Source organism: Sturnira hondurensis, unplaced genomic scaffold (genome assembly GCF_014824575.4).
Source record: "Sturnira hondurensis isolate 20B ecotype Veracruz unplaced genomic scaffold, ASM1482457v3 Scaffold0004136, whole genome shotgun sequence".
In the NCBI taxonomy this organism is placed as follows: domain Eukaryota; kingdom Metazoa; phylum Chordata; class Mammalia; order Chiroptera; family Phyllostomidae; genus Sturnira; species Sturnira hondurensis.
The window spans coordinates 37,788,181-37,810,255 of record NW_028076767.1 but is presented as its reverse complement, the minus strand read 5'-3'; the positions used below and the strand labels follow the sequence as shown (position 1 = coordinate 37,810,255).

The following is a 22,075-nucleotide window of genomic DNA, read 5'->3' as shown; positions in this document are numbered from 1 at the left end:
CAAGTAACCAGTTTGCTTGAATCTCTCTCATGGTTCCCCTTATGTCCTAGGGAAAAGCCCAAACTCTGTAACTCGTTATATGAAACCTTTGGCAACATTGACCTCCCTTTCACCCCCAGCCCTTCAGAGATTCTTGCACCAGCCTTACTAACCCCCCTTTTTCCCTAATTTTGTTTGACTATATCGTTCTCTCTCCCTTGTGCCTGGACCTGTGCGGGTGTAAAGGTCCTCTGCCTGAAAGCCCCACCCTGCTCCTCCTCACCCCACACTGCAGGTCACGGCATTTGCACGCAGCTTCCTCTAACCTGACAGTTCTCCATTTCTGACCAGATCAGATGCCCCGGCCATGTGCTCTCACACACCTTAGATTTTTTTTACAGTCATAGCACTTTCATTTCTTAGGTGATAATCCAGTTCCTCCTTCTACTGAGACTCTTCACACCTCCCCTATTTCCGTCCTTGATCCCTGTCTCAGCCTGCATCGCGTGCAGCACCACCGAAAACTGCTCCATCACCAAATGAGAGCGGGGAGCACTGTGTTATCTCTTTGGAGGATCAACACGTACTCGCTCATCGAAGGCTCTGAGTAGTCCCGCTTAAAGGAGTATGATTACCCTATCCAAGTCCTGACTGATGGTCACCAGAGAGGAGGGGGCTTGGGGAACTGGGCGACAAAGATGAAGGGATTAAGAAGCACAACTTGATAGTTACAAATTAGTCCTTAGGACATAAAGTACAGCATAGAGAATATAGTCAGTAATATTGTAATAACTATGCATGCTGCCAGGTGGGTACTGAAAATATTGAGGGAACACCTTTTAAAGTATATGAGTGTCTAACCGCCATGCTGCACACCTGAAACTAATACAAGATAGTACTAAATGTAAACTGTAATTGAAAAATAAAAATAAAAAGTACAAGTCTTAAGTTTATTTGGCTGTGAAACTTCCTCCCCCCACTGGCCCCCAGCCCCCAGATCATTTACCAACATCCCTAGGAAGAGTTTGGGAAATTTGATCCAGACATAACAAAAAACATAAAACTAAGTATCCACTTTTTATGACCTTAGGATAAGAATCGATGGTCCAGTCTACTGTCAAAAGTCTTTCTATGTATCTAGCAGACACTGTTTTCTCCTATTACAAGACAACTGGACTTTCTCTGCCTGAATTTCTCAAAATTACATTTGGGGCAGAATAAACAGATGTGAATTACTTTCTGTTCCTGGGACACAATCATAAAATTTTATCCTTCAACCAGTCACAATGGAGACTGCCAATTTACCTGTTATTTTACTGTTTCCAGTTTACCTCCCTCCCTACCTACCTCTGCGAGGTTCATTGGCATAATCAGCCACTATTGAATAGGGATGAAATTCATCTTTCACGAAAATCCATCAAATTACTTCTAAAGGTGTGTTGTCCCATGCCCATCACGTCTAGTGATATGGGTTGAACTGTGTCCTCCCCAAAAAGATACAGTGAAGTCCCCAGTTCCTCAGGATGTGACTTTATTTAGAGATGGAGTCTTTACACGGATAATAAAGTAAAGCTAGGGTAGATCCTAATATGCTGGTGACCTCAATGGGGGAAATTGGGACCCACACATGCACACAGGGAGCATGCTGTGGGCATGTGAAGGTGACCACCTACAAGCCAAACAGTAGCGTGGACCAGCTCCTTCCCTAACAGCCCTCAGAAGGAACAAACCCTGCTGACCCTTCCATTTTGGAGAGAATTCTAGCCCTTCTGTGTATAAGCCCCTGTGACCTGTGGTACTTTGTTCCAGCAGCCCTAGCAAGCGAATACATTGAGTGATCACAACTGAGCTTTGTTCTCCCTCCCCTCTAAAATGCTGCTTCTCTGTCTGCTCCCTGTGAAGTTTTTATGGTGGCCCGGAATATAATAATGATTGGTGGCGCTTACCCAGTGCCGTGCCAAGCACTGCTCTAAAAGTTTCACGTGGAGAAACTTTCTGAATTCTCACAATAGCCCTGTGAGGTCAATGCTGCTGTTATTCCCATTTTGTGGATGAGAACATCAAGGAAGGGAGCAGTTCCGTAACCTGGCCCAGGTCACATAAGTCAGCAGATCCTAGGTTTCAGCTTGTTACTCTGGGTTTTGAGTGAGGATGTATTATTCTTCCATTGGGCTGCCTGTCATACAGCCAGGCTGTGTGGTTTATAAAACAAGACAGGAAGGATTCAGCAAAAAGACGGGCAGGATAGATTTCTCTTGGGTTTTGTCCTTTGATTGGTTGGAACGAGGAAGCCTGGCTTGCAGCTCTCTGTCGCCCCCAGCTGACACCGAGAGATAGAAGGTGGTTTGAATTGGAAAAGATGGTTTGAATTGGAGGATCACCGAAGGTGGGGCGGGGGCGGAGCAGGCATCCCCTCCCCCCGCCCTTCCCGAGCACTAGTCTCCGAGAAGCTAGAGGAAGGAGGCTGCCCCGTGACCCGGGTAGGGGTTCTCATCGTTCCAGCTGCCCTGCCTCTGACGTACTTCCAGGATCCTCCTAGGGTAACCCTTTCGCTTTGTCCCTCGTGGTCAAGCAGAGCCGCCTTCCCAGTCCTGGTACTTTCCCCTTCGCCGGGTAGATCGTTGCCCCGCCCCTTTCTCCCCGGGAGACTTTGGATCTCAGAGCCCGGGAATTGCAACTGCGGAAGTGTGAAATCCTTTGGCTTTAAAATTCTCATCAGCGTGGACTGCACCTCAATCCGGGGCGGGACCTGTTTAAGTATTAGCATGTCAGTGCTGGGAATCGTCGTCCGGAATCACTCAGTAAGTCCTGCCTCTCTCATTTTAAAGTAAGAGTAGGCATTTTAAGTTGTTAGATGGCGTGGTGTGGGTGCTGTTGGTCCCTCGGATTCCCCCCGTTACCTCACCCGGTTTCTGGAGTTCTGTTTGGCTGCCCCAGTCTGCAGAGATGCTGTGGCCAAAGCCCTTCGCCCCCCACCCCGACCTCACCTGGGAGGTTACTTCGCCAAACCCCACCACCCTCTGTGGGATCAGGCTGGAGCCCCTGCTGAGGCCGCCTTCATGCTTCCCTTTCTTCCTCCGCCGGGCCCCCCTCGCTCCCTTTTTTCCTGCCAGCAGTGCCCCAGATATTCTGCTTTAGGGAATCTGCCTTAAGACAGTGCTTGCTGAATAAATTACTGAAGACCCAAGGCCTTCTTTTGGAGAATAAAACTTGACAGTACACTTGCTTCGGCTTTGGTCACTTGTGCTTACCATTAGGAGTAATTGTACTGTTATTTACATTTGTAAATTGTACTTACATTTATTTTATTTTATTTTTTTAATATATTTTATTGATTATACCATTACAGTTGTTCTATTCCCCCCTTCAATCCCCTCCACCCACACCCTCCCTCCCCCACCATTCTCCCCCCCTTAGTTTATAACCACGTGTCTCAAGTTATTTGGATTCTATATTTCCCCCACTATTCTCGCCCTCCCCCCTATCTATTTTCTGCCTACCATCTATGCTATTTTCTGTGCCTTCTCCCCTCTTCTCCCCCTCCCACCCCCCTGTTTCTAACCCTCCATGTGTTCTTCATTTCTATGGTTCCACTCCTGATCTAGCTGTCTTCTTGGTTTGCTTTTGTTTTAGGTGTGGTTGTTAATAACTGTGTGTTTGCTGTCCTTTCACTGTTCATCTTTTTCATCTTCTTTTTCTTATATAAGTCCCTTTAGCATTTCATATAATAAGGGCTTGGTGATGATGAACTCCTTGAACTTGACCTTATCTGAGAAGCACTTTATCTGTCCTTCCATTCTAAATGAAAGTTTTGCTGGATAAAGCAATCTTGGCTGTAGGTCTTTGGATTTCATGACTTGGAATACTTCTTTCCAGCCCCTTCTTGCCTGTAAGGTCTCTTTTGAGAAATCCGCTGACAGTCTGATGGGTACTCCTTTGTAGGTGACTGTCCCCTTATCCCTTGCTGCTTCTAGGATTCTCTCCTTCATTTTGGTCTTGGCTAATGTAATTATGATGTGCCTTGGTGTGTTCCTTCTTGGGTCCAACTTCTTTGGGACTCTCTGAGCTTCCTGGATTTCCTGGAAGTCTATTTCCTTTGCCAGACTGGGGAAGTTCTCCTTTATTATTTGTTCAAATACGTTTTCCACTCGTGGCTGTTTCTTTCCCCCTTCTGGTACCCCTATAATTCGGATGTTGGAACGTTTAAAGATGTCCTGGAGGTTCCTAAGCCTCTCCTCATTTTTTTGAATTCTCATTTCTTCATTCCTTTCTGGTGGGATGTTTTGTTCTTCCTTCTGGTCCATTCCATTGATTTGAGTCCCCGTTTCCTTTCCATCACTATTGGTTTCCTGTGCATCTCCCTTCATTTCAATCAGTCCAGCCCTCACACGTTCCTCTAATTTGTAACTTTGTTCCTCTAATTTGTGACTATAATCAACCAGTTCTGTGAGCATCCTGATAAATAGTGTCCTGAATTGTGCTTCTGAGAGGCTGGCAATTTCTCGGTCGCTTAGAGTTATTGGCTCTGGGACTTTGAGTTTTTCTTGTGCCATCTTTCGGGTTGTTCGTGCCTGTTCCATAGCAGGATCAGAGCCCTAAAGTGTTCACTAGAACAGGGCAACTCAGTCGCTGGGTTGTGACGTTGTAGGTGGGGGCGGGGTCAAAGAGGGACAATGGCTCTCACTGGTCTTGCAGGGCAACTAAGTCGCTGGGTTGTGACGCTGTATGTGGGGGCGGGGTCAAAGAGGGACTCTGGCGTCCTGTCCGCCACCTGCCGCCACGGCCCTCAATGGTGCCGCAGTTGCTGCCGTCACCGGGCCCACGCGTTTCGTCCCACTGCACGCGAGTGTGCCACCGCCGTCAGCCCTGGCCCCCTGGGGCCTGCGTGGTCTGTCTCACTGTGCGCGAATATGCGCCCGCGGTCTGCCCCGCACCCCAACTGGTTCCCGTCTGCCTGCTCGCCTGGGTCAGGAGCCCTGTCCTGCCCTACCCTGCTCGCTGCTGGCTCCGCCCCTCTTACCGTCCCCGTTGAATGGTTAGATGTAGTCGGACTTCCGGACTTCCGTATAATTCAATTTTCTGTCCTTTGGTTGTGTCTTTGTTTCTCCAAACCTTTGTTGTATTCAAACTTGGTTCTGTACTTACATTTAGAAGGTAATTTGGGCAGAGAATCAACTTTATAGGTTTATAATGGCAAGTGGATAAATGCAGATATTTATGGCACTAGGTATTTTATTATAAAATATAGATCAGTATAGATCAGTTGTTTTAAAAAGCATGAGGCTGTAGCATTTAAAACACGATTTTTAGATTTGAGGGCCTTTATTCTATCTCATTTCAGAGCTGCAGTAGGCAGTAGATGTCATGCACACAATTAATCATGTGCCTTGAGGTTGTCACTTTCTCTTCACCACACTCCTTGAGGGACAAGGTCTGTGTCATCTTGCTCATCTTAGTGGTGTTCTGTGTGGTGTTCAGTGCAAGATATTGTAGATGTTTAGTATCTTTGATAGATTTAGTTGAATTGGCTCCCATAAAAATACGTTTTTTTAAATGAGATTAGAAGATTTTATATATTATTTGGGGGGAGTTTTATTAACTTTTGAAGATAGATTTATCCATGAGAATTATACCTATGTTTTCAAAAATGGTTGAATACATTCAGCACAATAATTTAAATATTTAATGAGTTTACGAACATAGGCTATTTTGAACTTGAGATGCCTTATCTTATGATCTTTTCTGTGATTTGTGATGACACATACCTCCCCGACCCCAGAATTTCGCAGAAAACAACCAACCACACATTTTGAGGTGCAGATAGCTTGCTTTATTTTGTTGTTACTATCTCAAGGAGGTCCAACAATTAAAACTAACAATTGAATTAATACTTGCATGAAAAGAGCTACATCAAATTGATACTTTGGGCAGTTAGTAATGTTGTTGTTTTTAGTTTGACGTCAGCTTGATTTTGTGATTGTTGTTATATTTTGCTGCGGCTCATTGCTTAGTTGCCCCAGTTTCTCAGGGTAATTTAAATTTAGAGCTACCACACTAAGGCACTGGCTGCACCCCGAGACCTCCAAGAGTGGGCACTGCTCCGACATAGGAACACTTGAACAGCTTGGTTAAATGAGGGATGGCCAGGCGATGTTACTTTTCCAAGCTACCCAGGCGCTCTCTATGGTCAGAGGCAGTGTGACAGGAGCGAACAAAGTGTTGGCCGTTACACTTTGCTCTGGTAACATTTAAGTCATGATAATTTTGAGTGTGACATCATCAGAGAAAATGTAAGATGTTAAAGTGTTGCTTACAGGAGGGTAGATGCAAACATCACCAACCCCTTACATTTCTGATTCAGCAGGTATTGGTGCACAGGCAGGTCTTGTGCACAGCACGACCTCTTAGGTGGCTAGGACGTCTTCAGCGGGGAATTTCTCAACCCGCTGAGGCAAACTTAGACATCAACGTTATGTTGAGGCACAAAGATTGGTTAAGTGTTGAGCAGGGTATTCGTCCCATAAGAAACTTTCTCCTACCAACAGTTAGTTTCCAAAGTTACATTGTAAAATGTCATAAAATAAAGGTACAAAACTTTATAACCGTGAATCCGGCTATATACAGTATGTACATGTCACTAGAAAACGTATAATATTCTTAGGTCAACAATTAGAAAAGATTGAAATGCATATTTTGAACTTTGACTCATTGAAGTTGATACAAAACTACTTTTTTTCCTTAATATTTACAGATGAGAAAGATTAGTCCATGTGAATCATTTGTGAAAGGTTAAGAATGAGTGAGTATGAGAGCACAGGCCCTCTTAAATGGAGCGAATACTTATATTCACAGTAGCAGTGTCGGACCCAAATTCATTCCCTAAGTTCAGGGTGTAAAGTCCGCCGTCCTGTTTCTGTATGTCTGTGATGATCAGAGTCGTCAGGTCCTCTGTGTTTTCGATGTGGAATCTCCCCTGTTCTTCACTTTGGATTTTTCTTCCACCACACGACCATGTTATTTCCGGGGTGGGCTCCCCGGTAAAAGCACAGGCTACTGTTAAAACTTTGCCCTCATCAATGCTGACGTCAGAGGGAAGAGCTTCAATTTTAGGTGGAATTCCTTTAGGGAACAATGACAAGAAAAACGTTTTAGGATCATGGAAAAAAACAACGATTTGCTTTCTACTGAAATGTATGAATTAAAGAACTAGCCCATTCTACTAGGCTTGTCTACCACTACCAGTGGTTTTATTGCTCACCTCTTACGCCTGCTTTAACCATTCTACTAGTTGAGCTTTCCAGTTGTGTCATACTAGATTTTCCCATAAAACTGCTGGAACTCATTGCTACAAAAGACTCTTGCATGGAGGACATGCTTTGGGCGGACATGCTTGCAAATTTCATTTCAGTCATGCTGCTAGCACTGCTGCTGCTGAAACTGCTGAAGGACGCCTCCTGCTTAGAGGCAGACATTTGGACTGACTGAGACGAGACGCTTCCTTGCAAGCTCGTGTCGCCACTTGTCCTCAATACTACCTCTCTGGGAGGTTCTTCAACTAGAGCTGTGGAGCATAGCAGATACAGTGAACATCAATGACATCTGGTTAATGTGTGACATCCGACAGTGACTTACAGAAATGGCAAACTTAAACACACACAGAAACGTAACCCCATTTGCTGTGGAAGCATAAGCAGATACATTGATACATACATTTGTCAAGAGCTAGCTCAGTGTGTCCAAGAAATGAATCCTTATGTTTCTATCATCACATTACATGCAGGTACTAGAATCACTAGGAGATAAATGATTAGGCATATGGGAGATAATTTATATATTGTGCATTCTGAAAACAGATGGAACAGGGCAGTTGGGAACTTTGCTTTGAAAGTTAACTGGTCCATGCTTCTGTTGCGCTGTAAAGAAACTGATGGGAAGAATGAGAAAGTTAACCTGTCCATGCTCTTCTGTTGTGCTGTGAAGAAACTGCTGGGAAGAATGAATTTACACAGGAGGCCTGTGCCTCTTACTCATGGTATTTAACGAGGCTCCTGAGTTTGCTGGGCTCAGAAAACAAAGGCCAAAACTAAAAATGAAAACCAAAAAAAACCTCACGTAAAGGCCTCAACAAATAATGAAAATGGCAAAGATGTACTTACGAAGGACCGTTAAGGAAGCAGTAGCTGAACATTGGCCACGGAAATTTCTGGCCTTAATCGTGTACTTCCCGCTGTCACTTACTGATGCGCTGCGGATCTCCAGAGAGTATACATTTCTGGAGCGACTTACGCTGACATTTGAAGAAACCGAAATCTAAAGAGGAGTAAAATAAGTGTTTCTTTGAGCTCTGCAGGAGTAGGTGTAGTGTTTAAAATTTTCTTCGGTAATAAATTCATAATTAAAACTTACCGGTTGGTTGTTTTTAAACCATTCGATGTCAGGGGAGGGCTCACCACTGATTTCACAAGAAAAGAGGACACTCTGTCCTTCGTTAACATTTTGAGACCTGGGCTGTGAGAGGAAGGCTGGGGCATTTGAGAGCTCTTCGCTCAAGGTCAAGTCGTACTGACACTTGACAATTCCTTGACTGGTTTTGCCAATGCAAGTGAGGATGCCTTCATCCCTGTGACTCGCCTGCTTGATGGTTAGCGTCTGGTCGCTGCCAGAGACACCGTATCTGTACTCCTCGGAGTTAGTGAGCTCTACTCCATTCAGTACCCACTTCACATCAGTGGCACCGGCAATATTGGCTTTCAGGGTCACTTTCTGGCCGTCCGTTATGCTCATCTGCGTAGAAAAGGCTTTCATTTCAGCTTGAGTTCTGATTTCTTCCGATGCTTGTGATGTTTTAGTGACTTCTTCGTGGACGATGGATTTTTCCAGGGAGGCTGCTTCTGACTTCTTGACTTTTTCAGAAATCATAACCTTCGAAGCTTCCTCTGTGAGGGCTAACTTTTCTTGAGATTTCACCTCTGACTTCTTGATTTCTTCAGAAATTAAGGCCTTTTGGGCAATTTCCTCTTGGACAACTGCCTTCTTTTGGGATGTAATTTCAGAAGTCTTTTGAGTAGTAGATACTTTCTGTGTCTCAGTGTCTTTTATAGCTAAAAGGGAAATATCTCTGTAAGGCAAACTTAATTGGAACGAGACCCCACCCCTATACTCTTGTAGATTCTGCAAGTGAACAATATACAAAGGGAAAAAAATGTTGACTTCCGCATGCAGTGTCGGTAACACCTGACTCTTCCTCAGTCCCAATCTTGGAAAATGGCCATGCTTGACTTTTGAGATCAGTGTAATGATTCTTTAAACTAAATGAATTGAGGATGATTCTTATGGCTTAAGGGAGGAAAAAGCCTTGAAAACAATAGTCAAAGAATTTAGGAGAGGTGTGTGTTTTGATTAATTAAAAATGAACTGTGGCCCTGGCTGGTATAGCTCAGTGGATTGAGCATGGGCTTGTGAACCAAAGGATTGCTGGTTCGATTCCCAGTCAGGGCACATGGTTGTGGGCCAGGTCCCCAGTTAGGGGTGTTCGAGAGGCAGCCACACGTTGATGTTTCATTCCCTCTCTTTCTCCTTCCTTTTCCTTCTCTCTAAAAATAAATAAAATCTTTAAAAAAAGAATTATGTTTTAGTCAATTAAGATGACAGCAAACTAATTTCCATTGGGAAAACTGATAAAGCTCTTCCATTAACTTAACAAAAGTGAAGGTTTAAGGAAGAAGTACCATTTTGTGTATTTGCCTGACTTTAACCATTCCTGGGAGCAGGGGCTGGCCCTATCGAATTTTATAGTTAGGTACTTAATAAATCATTTTTATGTGAATATAAAAGCATATGCTAATTTGCATACAACTGGTATTCTGGAATTTGGATGTGTTAATACTTTCTCGTGTATGCGTATGGGTGTGTAAGGGAGTGTGCAGAAATATTTTCTGAAAACTGTTGGTAGGAACCAAAGCCAACCTACCTTTTATGGTTAATTTGCAGCTAGAGGACACAGATCCAGCTGAGTTTGTTATTGTACAAGTGTACAGCCCGCTGTCAGAAGCATCAGTCTTATGAATTTCTAAGACGAATCCTCCTTTGTCTTCAGACAGTTTATATTTACCTCCTTGTGTGATAGCCTGTAGAATGCAAGATATTTGAGTTTTAAATAGTGATTTAATTTTCAACTGTATTTGGGAGATGAGGATGAAGGGAAAGGTTAACTTTTTAGAAGGTAAAAATTAAAGGACATTTATGAGCTAGTTACCTTTCCATCTTTTGTCCAGATGACAGTTGGCCAGGGTTCTCCAGTAGCTTTCACTGCAAACTTAGCAACACTGTTGGAAGAAACAGTTGTGTCCTGCAGCCCAGTCACAATTACTGGCTTTGAGGATATTGGCTCAGGAGGTTTTGTTTCCGTTTTCTTGGTTTCTGTTGGCTCAGCACTTTTCTCAGCTGATTTCTTGATTTCTGTTGACTCAGCAGTTTTCTCAGCTGATTTCCTGGCTTCTACTGACTCAGCAGTTTTCTGAGCCAATTTCTTGGTTTCTACCAACTCTGCAGTTTTCTCAGCTGATTTCCTGATTTCTGTTGACTCAGCAGTTTTCTCAGCTGATTTCCTGGTTTCTACTGACTCAGCAGTTTTCTGAGCCAATTTCTTGGTTTCTACCAACTCTGCAGTTTTCTCGGCTGATTTCTTGGTTTCTGTAGACTCAGCTGTTTTCTGAGCTGATTTCTTAGTTTCTGATATGCTTGACACTTGCTCATGGATGCTCTTAAAGGCCTGTCCCGTAAACTGCAAGGTAGTTTTGGAAGTTCCACCTTCACCAGAAATCTCACAAATGTATTCTCCGCAATCGGAGTCAGTGAGGTTATGGATTTTGAGCTCATAGGTACCATCTGCTGAATAATGAAACTGGAGATGCCCATTTTCCTTAAGTTTCTTGCCATCTTTGTACCAGGTGACCTCTTTTGCACATAATACACTACTTTCAACGGCACAGGTCAGCTTCACCATGTCTTTGGCGGCTTCTGCTTTCAGGGTCTGAGTTATCTTGGGTGGGCCAGAGACTGGTAGCTGCCCAACTTTCTCTGTGGCTGTGGGTTTTGTCTCTGTGGGTGATACTGCTTTTGGGTGAGAAGTCACCAGTTCTGGGGATTTCACTCGTTTTGGAGACTTAACTGCTTCCGGAGATTTCACCTGAGGCTCTGGGGATTTGACCCTTGGTGGTGATATCACAGCCTTTTCAGTGACCCTGGACTTTTGAACAGTCAGAGTAAACTGTGCTTCTTGCCTCCCTTCACTGTTTTCTACCACCACGCTGTAGTTGCCCTCATCGGAAGCCTGGACTGAAGAGATCTCAAAAGTCGATTTGTAGGTTGTGGTTGTCACTTGGTGGCGGGTGGAAGCACTGATCACTTTTCCTCCACGTAGCCAGGTCACTGTTGGTACTGGCTCACCATCTGTGTCACAAGAAAACCTCGCAGACTCTCCCTCGGAGACAGTTATGGACCTTGGCTTGGTCAGAATCCTGGCTGCCAAAGTGGACTTGATCTTTCTGTGTGTGGACTTTTCTTCCAGCGACTTTTCTTCTACGGCAGCCCTTCTCATTTCTGCAGCTGCGTGGTGTTCATAGGATGAGAGACTTTCCCTTGTCTCTGTCATCTGGGATTTCACTTCCCTGACGGAAGAAGAAGCTTCCATCTCAGATGTTCTCTTGAACGATGAAACTGCATATGCCTCTGTTCTCGTCAGCTCAGGGAAAATGGATCGGGGGACTTCCTCGTCTCTGCGGCGGGAAGCGTAGGTGGTGTAATCCCCTCCTGTTACGTCCAAGGTCGCATAGTCAGAAGCTTCCCCTTTGTAGTTGGTGCACACGGCACGGTATGTTCCGCTGTCATCAATATGACAGTCCAGAATTTCCAGGGTCAGGACCCCACTCGTGTTGGTGTAACGGATCTTACTGCTCTCTTGCAGCTCTACGCCATTGTGGTACCATTTAACTTCGGCAGTTGGCTTAGACTGAACGTTTAAGATAAACTGTGTGTTATGGCCACAGGGCACCCTGTGGGAGCGCATTCTCAGTGTGATTCGTGGGGCGTGGTCCAGTGTAAAGGGCTGCTGGCTCAGAACCTCGTACTTCCTTTCTGATGTCTTCTGAGTCTTTAAAGCAGCTTTCATGGACTCATACCTGGAAAAGATATCAAATCTTGCCGACCTCTCAAATCTTGAGAGTGATCTCTCGCTGGACACGGGGCTGGGGGAACGTGGGCGAGTTCTCTCTGGAGTGGGAGACCGTCTTTCTGTGTCATCTTCATACTCCTCAGCTGGCGGTGGACGTGATCGGATCAGCTCAGACGCCGGCCTCATTAATTCAATGTAAGTTGGAGACAGGGAGCGACGTCGTCTCAGGAGTCTTGACACAGATGAGGATGACTGTCTTTGAGCACGTTTCGTGATTTCATATTCCTCCTCAATTTCTGTTATTTCTGTCACTTCTTTCTGTCGTCTTGATTTCTTTCTAGACTTCTGTTCCTTTGACATGTGGTCCAGCTCGCTTTTGTACTCCGAGAGACGCTGGGTGGCTGCAATCGGCCGGAGCAACTCTTCGTCCTCTTTCTCAGCCATGATCCTTTGCCGTTGCTTGGGCTGCCTGTACGAGGCCTGAGCGTGCCGTTCCCGCAGCTCTGCATAACTCGTGCTGGTCTCGGCCTTCGTCGGGATGTGATATATTGAATATCTGAAGTCTTTTCTTGTTTCCTCCACCTTGACGTGAGGTTGCGGTGAAGAGTAACGCAGACTAGAAAGCTCAAAACGTGGAGGGCTTCGGCTTGGGGGTGAAGCTGAAAAACCCAATTCAAGCTCCTCTTCAAGGCGCAGTCTCTCTTCCTCTGTTCTTTTCATGGCCAAGTAGTCATCAATGGGAAGGAGTAATTCTTCATCTGAGATGTCACCAAGAGAGCGCCTTCTAGGTCGGTAGTAGAAAGCATAATCAGGAGAAGGTGTACGCCGGCGGGCTGGTCTCACCATTTCAAGATCATCTTGGGTCAGTTTCGGAATACGCCATCTGGGTCTGTATTGATCCGTGAAGCGTGGCAGAGGCGTCACGTAGAACTGCTCCCATCTTGAAAGGCGGATGCGCTTGGGTCTTTTCTGTGCCACTCGGTCAATTTTCCCTGGCATTTCGTATTGATCGCGTATCTTTTTGTACCATTTCATGTCAGACATAGGCACAAACTGCTTAATGCGTTGGTCTTCTTCTATGACGGTCTGTTTGTGCTTGCGTGGCTCTGGTATTTCATAGGGCATACGGAGTTTTCGCTCCTCCTTCTTTTCTTCGGTCTCCAGTCGGAACTCCCCCTTTACGGTCTTGGTGCTCACAGCTGGTTTGTAAAGGATGGCAGCTTCTCTCAGAGCCTCCTGGGCTACCTGTGTCAGGGGCACAGTTTCCTTTCCAGAAAGAATTTCAGCCATTCTTAGTGTCTTGTCAATTTGCTTTTGTACGTGTCGTTCACGCTCCTCTTTACTCTTGAATTCTTGTTTGACGTACCTCAAGCGGTCCACTTGGAGATGAGCCTGGCAGCTGGTGGATCCAGCTGTGTTTGTGGCTGTGACCCTATAGTATCCAGTGTCTTCAGGCAAAGTATCCCGGATGTGCAAAGCATAATAATCCAAGCCTTCGTGGATAATTTCAATGTTAGGCCCGAGAGATAGTGGCTGACCGTCTTTCTCCCACTTTAATGTTGGCGGGGGGATGCCAGAAACTCTGATCTCAAAGCAGACACTTTGGCCTTCTTGGCATTCTGCATTTGCCAGGAGCCGTTTGAACATGGGTCTTAAGGTTGTGTCTGTTGGAGGTGGGTGTGGGGTTACCGTCAGCTTGGCTTTGCAGCTGTCCTCGCCGTATTTGTTCTTTGCCACCACGGTGTATTCAGCATCATCATCCGTTGTTACACTGTTAATGGTTAACTGGTAAAGGCCCTTGTCAGACTCAAATGTGTACTTCTTGTCGTCATCTTCTGGCTTGATTTTCTGACCTGATTTATACCATGTTACCCGAGGCTCTGGGTGGACAGTTATAGTCACTCCAAACCGGACATTTTCACCCACATAAGCTGTCCTGTTATAGAGAGGCAGGGTAAATTCTGGCGGCCTTTCCAGGAGTCTCATGGTGTCTGTTCTGCGCTTAATCTTCTTCATGGTTCGACGGAAGTAATAGTCATAAACCTCTCTCACGCCTTTAACAAATAGCTCTGCGTAAGAACTGTCTTCACCATAGTCATTGACTACTTTGCATCTGTAGGTACCATCGTCGAATTTGGTAATGTCTTTGATGTAAATGGTAGCCACTCCATCTTCATAGGTGATTTCATATTTCTCACTGCTCTCCAGCTGCCTGACACCAAAATACCAGGTCACTTGGGTAGACTGGTCATAATTTTCAATTTTGCAGACATATTTGACATATCCTCCTTCTTCGCCAACTGCATGCATTATCTGTCCAGAGATCGGGCCAATTTCAATGGATGCTACTTTAACTTTGGCGACACTCACTCCCCTCTGAGACCGAATTGCACCGCCACAGGAGATCCGGGCTGCTGACACAACCATGTTGAGGTCTTTCTTGATCAGCGTGTGGTAGTAACGCCGGTGTTTCAATGTTCTGATAACTTTAGTCCTGATTATTTCTGTCTTCTGCTTCAGCCATGGGTGCTGGAGCGCTTCAGACGCTGTCATGCGGGATTTTCTGTCTTTCACTAACAGCCGGTCGACAAAATCCATGGCTTCGAGGCTGATGTCTTTGAATGCCTCCTCATCAAAAGTGTACTCAGCATTCATGATGTTCTCAATGATCTGCTGGTTAGTTTCAGCCAAGAATGGGTTGATACCACTCAACAGCACATACACCAGTGTTCCAAGGGACCACATGTCTGTGGCTGTGCTGACGACATCATGCTGGTGGACTTCAGGTGCATAGTATTCAGGGGCAGTGAACAGAAGCCTAAAGTTGTCCCCTGGTGTCAGCTGGCGGGCTTGACCAAATTCTATGATTTTAATGATGGAGCTCCTTCTAGTTTGGTAGATGATATTTTCTGGTCTAATGTCAAAATGTCCAATGTTATGACTGTGTAAGAACTCAAGAGCTTCGCAGACCTGGCGAACATAACTTACAATTTCTCTTTCATTAAGTTCAAAAGCACTTGTGTTAATGCGTTCAAATATGTCCAGTCCTGATATGAACTCAAAGATCATAACTAATTCCTCCATGCTCTCAAATGATTCATGGAGGTATAAGATGTTTCTGTGCCTAGCGATATTTAGAATGGAAATTTCCTTCTTTACCAAAACCTGGTCGGTCCCTTTGACTTTAACAAATTTAGCCATGTATGTCTTTTTTGAGGATGTTTCAACACAACGGTGGACGATTCCAAACTGACCACGCCCAAGATCTTCAGCAATCATATATTTCTCATAGAGTTCTTTGGTTGAAGAGTGAGAAGCTTTAGTCATGGAAACTTCCATGGTTTCATCTACTTCTTCATCATAGTTCATAACTCTGGTCTTATCCTCTTTGGTGATGGTTGGTTCTGAGGGCTCAGAAGGCTTGCTCAGGCCAAATTTATTTTCAGCGATCACACGGAACTGGTAACTTGTTTTTCCAAATAAGTTGATCACAGTGTAACGTGTTTCTCGGGCCTGCCCTACCCGGAGCCATCTTTCTGCAGTGGTGGCACATTTCTCAATAATGTAGTTGGTGATTTTGCTGCCACCGTCAGAAGCTGGCTCGGTCCAAGTTAAGTTGACAGAATCTCGTGAGACGTCACTAACTTTGACTCCTCTGGGTGGGTCAGGAACATCAGCCACATCCAGTTCGACTGTCTTCTGATCAATTCCAAACCTGTTTTTAGCACAGACCACATAGAAACCAGCATCTTTTCTCTCCACTCCGTTGGAGAAAACAAGTGATGTGAACGATCTTGTGACGATAACTTGGTAGTGTCCATTGTTGTCGATGAGATCTTGTCCTTTCTGCCAGGTGATCACGGGATCTGGTTTGCCACTGAAGGGGATCTTGATGCTGACCACCTCACCTCGGAGAGCATGAACAGCTCCCATGCCTTCCAGAGTTTTAGGCAAGTGTATCTTAGCTGGAACTGTATCAGAATAGGAGGAAAAAGAATATACTTTAGCAATACCTAACACCATGTAAGTGCAACAGCCCCCTTCCAATTAAAAACGCATCATCTAGCATCAAACTGAGGTTTACTAATTTGTTTTTACCTTCCACTTCCAAGGAGGCAGTGCCAGACACAGATCCCCCTTGGTTGGTGGCTCTGACTTGGTAAACTGTGGCATCATCATCCGTGACACTTGCAATAATGAGCTGATGGTAGCCGCCCTTGAACTCTTGAATCCTGTACTTTAATCCATCTGCAATGATTTCTTTGCCTTGTCTGTACCATTTGACAACAGGTTTTGGGTGGCCAGTCACTTTGCAGACCAAAGTAGCATTGCTCTGATACCTGACATTTAGATTTCTTAGTTCCTCTTTGAAGTGTGGTGCCTGAATTGGAACATCAGATTTGGGAGTGACAGGTTCTGATATTTCACTCCATTCGCTTTCCCCGCCTAAGTTTTCACACTTCACACGGAACTCATATTCAAGACCTTCGATCAGGTTTTTCACTGAGAAGACAGTTTCTCGAATTTCTTCTGTTGTCACTGCAATCCATTTATTCTGTTTCTTCTCACGCTTCTCGAGGTAGTAATTTCTAACCTTTGCGCCACCGTCACTGGCAGGTGGCTTCCAAGCCACAACACAAGAATCTTTCGTGATAGCAGTAATGGTGGGCTTGCCAGGAGCACTTGGCTTTTCTGTTTAAAACAAACAGATAAAAAGGATTTGAGTCATGAGGTGAAATGGGCAGCTTTATTAAAAGCCTATTTTTGAAAAATAAAGCGTTATGAATGAACAGCTCTATTAAGAATAGTTATTCCAGAAAAATGGATTGATTATTTTGTGCTAAAAAGTTATCAAAACACAAAGTTCCTTTTTAAAGAAGAAGGGCTAGGGCATATACAGGGGTGGGCACAAGCAGGTTTACAGCTGTAAGTACACAAAACAGAGTTTATTCTTATATGTTTATTTATGAATTATATTTTTTCCAAACACCCTTAAACCTACTTTTGCCACCCTGTATTTGCCCTTTTAGCTATGTGCAAACTCAGTTGAAGCTACAGAAACGGTTCTTGTGCTTTTCTTGAATCTTTGCTCTTTCCTCCCAAAATTTATTTCTGTTGAAAAGAGTTTGATGTAATGATATTTTTGTGTAAGGAGTTTTGCCATGTGAAGATTATAGAGGTTGTGCAAGAGGCTGTACTCACCAAATGGACTCTTAATGATCACGACCGAGGACACCTCCAGAGGTTCACTGATGCCAAAAGTGTTCTGAGCCGACACCCGGAAGTAGTAGCCAGCATTTTCTGTGAGGTTCACAATCCTACAGGTCGTCACCGAGATGGCTGAAGACACCAATTGCCATTCAGCCCCTTCCTTGGCCTCGCATTTCTCCACCACGTAATTGGTGATCCAGGAGCCTCCGTCATCTGCTGGTGGCTGCCAGCTGATCACTACTGAGTTCTTCAATAGAGCTTCAATCACAATGGGTCCTGTGGGTTTGTCTGGTTTATCTGTTGGGGGAAAATACAATGGTAGTGGTTTCTGTAGTGTGTCTCCCAAGATCTTTTTTGCTTTGAAAATTACAAACAAAAAAACACCCCAACAACACTGAAAGTGAAAATAAAATACCTTGTATTTCCACATCAAGGATGGCATCAACGGTTCCAAAAGCATTGCTGAGCTGAACTTTGTATTTGCCGGCATGAGTCTTACGTTGGACGTTCTTCATGACGAGATGAGTGTAGTGCTCAGTGTTTTCAATAGTGGTGTTTTCTGTGTTTTGCATAAGTTTCTGGCCATGGAACCAAGTGATGGCAGGTACTGGGCGACCGATGTACATGACATGAAGTCGAAGTGTGGAACCCACAGCACCATAATATTTCTCTTTTAGTGGGTAACCAGGATGGAACTGCGGTGTTGCTTGCAGGAGAAGCTTACTACTGGTTTCTACCTCTCCAACCTCATTAGTAGCTATGCAGGTATAAACACCTTCATCTTCTTGTTCCTCTGTCATTACTGTCAGGGTATGCGTGCGCCCATCTGACGACATTTTGTACTTCCGGCTTTGTACAAGCTCCTTACCAAATCGGTACCACTTAATGTCAGGAAGAGGCCTTCCCACGATCTGGCAGGAGAGTTGAGCAGCTTCACCCAATTTGGTGGTAACGTCCTTCATTTCCATGCGTACTCCTGGGGCCTCTCCAGCTGAAGGATGTGAAACATAGTATTAATGCATTATTCTTACACAGATTTGATAACCCTCTGCCCTTGCATACCAGGAGTGAATTTATCCTACTGAGTAAGACTTTATTGGAGACCATGATTTACCTGAGTCTAATTCTTAAAATCTCTTTGCAGTGATTTTCCTGGGGTCATATGGAAAACGGGGATTCAGTGAGCGCCTTGATCTGCAGAGTGACTTCTCATTATGGTTGGGAGGCATTAACGATGTATAGAGTTTGGGGGAAATAGGAATTCTCTCTATAAATCTGTAGTATCTTTGTCCTTACTTAGGGTCACTGAAGTGGGGTACATTTGTTTGACTCTTGAAGTCCTATTAGTAACTGCAAAAAAACCCCATTGCAATTGAAGAAGATGCTGCTCTAGGAATGCCTCGGTGCACTGCAGCTAACATCGACGAGGTTATGTGCTTGGAATGGCTTCCGACAGAACCTATCCACTACCCTCTGTGTGTGCGTATGCCAAAGTGAGCGACTCTTTCCAAACACTAGCTCACTGATAAAGCTTTCTGGAGGTCTACTTTGTATAGAGGAAGGATCAGCCCTAACATGTTACTTAGTTCGTAAATCATGGCCAGAGACCTAACAGCTACTTACATGTTAGTTTTGTCTTTACAGACATAGCAGTTCTTCGAGGTCGGCTAAGCCCAGCCTCGTTCTCAGCGAAAACCCTGAATTCATATTCAGTAGCTTCCAGCAAACCCCCTATTGTGAACTGCCTGTCCTTGATGCGGTCCTTGTTGCTCTTCTTCCAGGCACTGTCTCCAGATTGTCTATATTCAATCCAGTATCCAAGGATGTCTTTGCCACCATCACACTCAGGTTTCTCCCACTGCAGAGTGACACTGTCTTTGGATATTGAAAGAATCTCCAGTTCTCCAGGTTGGCTTGGCCTATCTAAAATATTTGAAAAAACAATGGAAAAGGGAATCAGCTGTACTGCTGAAATAAAAGGAAAAGACCAGAGATGGCTTGCCCTTCGCTTAGAACCCCTTCTCTCCTTACCAAATGGATCTTTGCAAATAACTGGCTCTGAAGCTGGGCTGTTCTCACTTAGGCCAACATCGTTCTGGGCGATGATGCGGAACTGATACTCAGCACCCGAAACCAGCCCCGTGACGGTGTACATTGTGGTCGTTATCTGGGTCTTGTTGTGCCGGACCCACTTGTCTGTTGACGTCTCCTTGCGTTCGATGTAGTAGCCCGTGACTCGGGAACCACCGTCATCTTTGGGCCGAGACCAGGACAGGCTGACAGAACTCTTGGTCACATCGAGTACTTCTGGAGGATTGCTCGGGGGCTCTGGGGGATCTAAGGATAGACGTGGAGAACACACACGTGTTAGCGCACAGCCCCAGACCTTGTGAGCTGATGGCTTTCACTTTGAAACCAAAGAGGGCTGGGAGAATTTTTGCAGTGCTGTGGTTGGGAGAGCACTTACTTAGTGGTGTTTTTGGTATGACTGGTTCCTCAGATTTCAAGGGTTTGCTTATGCCAAACTGGTTTTCTGCTGAAACACGGAAATGGTATTCCACATTTTCTTTGAGGCCTTTTACCACCAGGGATGTTCCTCGGACTCTGGAGTCAATGGTGTACCAGGCGGCTTTAGGCACTTCTCGTCTCTCAAGGATGTAGCCCAAGATGTCGGCACCACCGTCATCGGCAGGGGGTCTCCAGCTGACCCTGACAGAGCGAGCTTGTATGTCGTCATATTCAAGTGGCCCCTCTGGAGTGTTAGGACTTCCTATCACCCTGACATTGATGTAAACAGCCTTCTTGCCACATTTGTTTTCCAGAACCAGGTCGTAAGTGCCAGAATCGTCCCTGACCGCTTCTTTGATTACAAGCTCAGTGTGGGTTTCAGAGGTTGCAATCATGGCACGCTTACTAATATCTTGGCCTTCTTTGGTCCATTTACATATTGGGTATGGTTTTCCTTTGATTGGAATGGTAAGTCTGATGACTCCACCTTGTCTTACAAAGATACCCTCCTGGTATCTTTCATCAAGTTCATAATCAGGATATTCTGGGGGAAAAAAGGTAGGGTTACAATTAAATTAACTTTCTTTTTTTAAGGAGGAAATAAGTCTTAAGGCAATTACAGCAGAAAGAAAATGACTATGTCTTACCAAGCATTTCAGTGACTTTGACTGTTCCTGGTACCTCAGCAGGCTCCCCGGGGCCACCAGCGTTACACGCTAGGACACGGAATCTGTACTCAGCGCCCTGAGGTAGGTGTGTTAGAGTATATTCCCGAATCTTGGTGGGGGTGGTGTTACATTTGGTCCATTCAACTTGATCTACTTTTTGCATTTCAATCAAGTAGCCCGTGACTTTAGATCCTCCTTCGTCTTCTGGAACACTCCAGGCCAGGGAAACTGATGTCCTTGTTGTATCAGTAACTCTTGGGTTTTGTGGCTTTCCTGGAGGAGCTGGGAATAAGAATAAGGCAACAACAAACTTGTTAAAGTTGCTGCAAAATTGAAAATCAACTGTGTCACCTAATAAATCCCCTGAGTTGCAGGAACATGGACAGTTAGCATTATTTTTTGTTTTGTAAAAACTTCATTCATTTTGTAAGTTAAAAATACTTACAGCTCTTGTTTTTTTCCTTTGTCTTAACTATGCATTATTTACAGTCTATTTACTATGCATTATTTTCCATTTGTAATCAGTTTTTAAAGTGCTACAGAAATATTAACTTGTTCTAAAATTTTAGCCGGAGTCCCATTTTACAGAGCGGGAGTAGGCTCAGGAGAAGCCTATGAAAGTCATTTGCTAAAAGCACCTAGGGCTGGAGTGAGGAGGGGATCAATGACAAAGGGAGACAAGCGAACTTTTTGGGCTGATGGAAATGTTCGGCATTTTGATGGTGGTGGTGTTTACACAACACTGCAGCTTTCAAAGCTTACAGACGTAGACATTTCAGAAGGATGAAATTAGATCTCAATAAACTTGACTTATACAAAGTGCATTACCAATTGGATCCATGGCAACGACGGGTTTGGAAGGACGACCTGGTTTTCCAGTCCCTCTCATGTTAATGGCTGTGACACGGTGTTCATATTCTAAGCCTTCAATAAGGCCAGTGGAACGGTACCGTGTCATCGTCACTGGTACTTTATTCACACGGACCCATCGGTCTGCTCTCACTTCTTTGCGCTCCACAATATACCCGGTCACTTGGGAGCCACCATCGTCCTCCGGTGGGTACCAAGTGAGGGTCATGCCATCACGGGAGACGTCAAATATCTGTAATGTTTCTGGAGGTCCAGGAATATCTGCAACAAGACAGAGGTGAAATGTGGCAACATGAATAACTGAAAATAAAGACTCATAATGGTACATAAGATTCCTGTGACTTTTTTCATTGTTTTCATTTCTGTATTTTTTTTTTGCTGTTCCTTGTGTTCTTTAATTTTATAAGCATTTATTAAGCATGCATTCTTTATTTTTTCTCACTTTAACATAGCCAGTCTGTGCTTCCTTCCTTCCCTCCCTCCCTCCCTCCCTCCCTCCCTTCCTCTCCTCTAATTCCTCCTCTCTTTCATTAAAAAAAAAAAAAAAAAGAATTAACCATGTTGAAAACCTCCAGGAAAAGGAGGTTTAAAAACCTTAGACCCTGGGTTAATTTTTTGACCTATTTTTACTTACATCAGGGTATATCAAAAACACATTTGTTCCTGT

General features: G+C 44.6%; 1 protein-coding gene and 1 long non-coding RNA gene across 2 annotated transcripts in view; one reads left to right on the top strand and one right to left on the bottom strand.

Moving 5' to 3' along the window:
• The first annotated feature begins 2,586 nt into the window (after positions 1–2,586).
• Positions 2,587–21,749, top strand: LOC118985649 (uncharacterized). Its single transcript, XR_005066161.1, has 2 exons — positions 2,587–2,780; positions 19,144–21,749. It is a non-coding gene; the product is annotated as an uncharacterized LOC118985649 (long non-coding RNA).
• The window catches only part of TTN (titin), a 274,055-nt gene continuing 257,766 nt past the window's right edge, over positions 5,787–22,075 (bottom strand). The window contains exons 300-313 of the mRNA XM_037044363.1: positions 21,367–21,669; positions 20,518–20,820; positions 19,830–20,414; positions 19,394–19,699; positions 18,986–19,285; positions 17,778–18,353; positions 17,354–17,659; positions 16,250–16,843; positions 10,235–16,122; positions 9,950–10,106; positions 8,386–9,080; positions 8,136–8,289; positions 7,238–7,540; positions 5,787–7,098 (exon numbers count right to left, since the gene is read on the bottom strand). Of these exons, the coding sequence (XP_036900258.1) occupies positions 6,803–7,098; positions 7,238–7,540; positions 8,136–8,289; positions 8,386–9,080; positions 9,950–10,106; positions 10,235–16,122; positions 16,250–16,843; positions 17,354–17,659; positions 17,778–18,353; positions 18,986–19,285; positions 19,394–19,699; positions 19,830–20,414; positions 20,518–20,820; positions 21,367–21,669 (10,766 nt within the window). The 3' untranslated portion in view covers positions 5,787–6,802. The remainder of the gene's footprint in view (positions 7,099–7,237; positions 7,541–8,135; positions 8,290–8,385; positions 9,081–9,949; positions 10,107–10,234; positions 16,123–16,249; positions 16,844–17,353; positions 17,660–17,777; positions 18,354–18,985; positions 19,286–19,393; positions 19,700–19,829; positions 20,415–20,517; positions 20,821–21,366; positions 21,670–22,075) is intronic.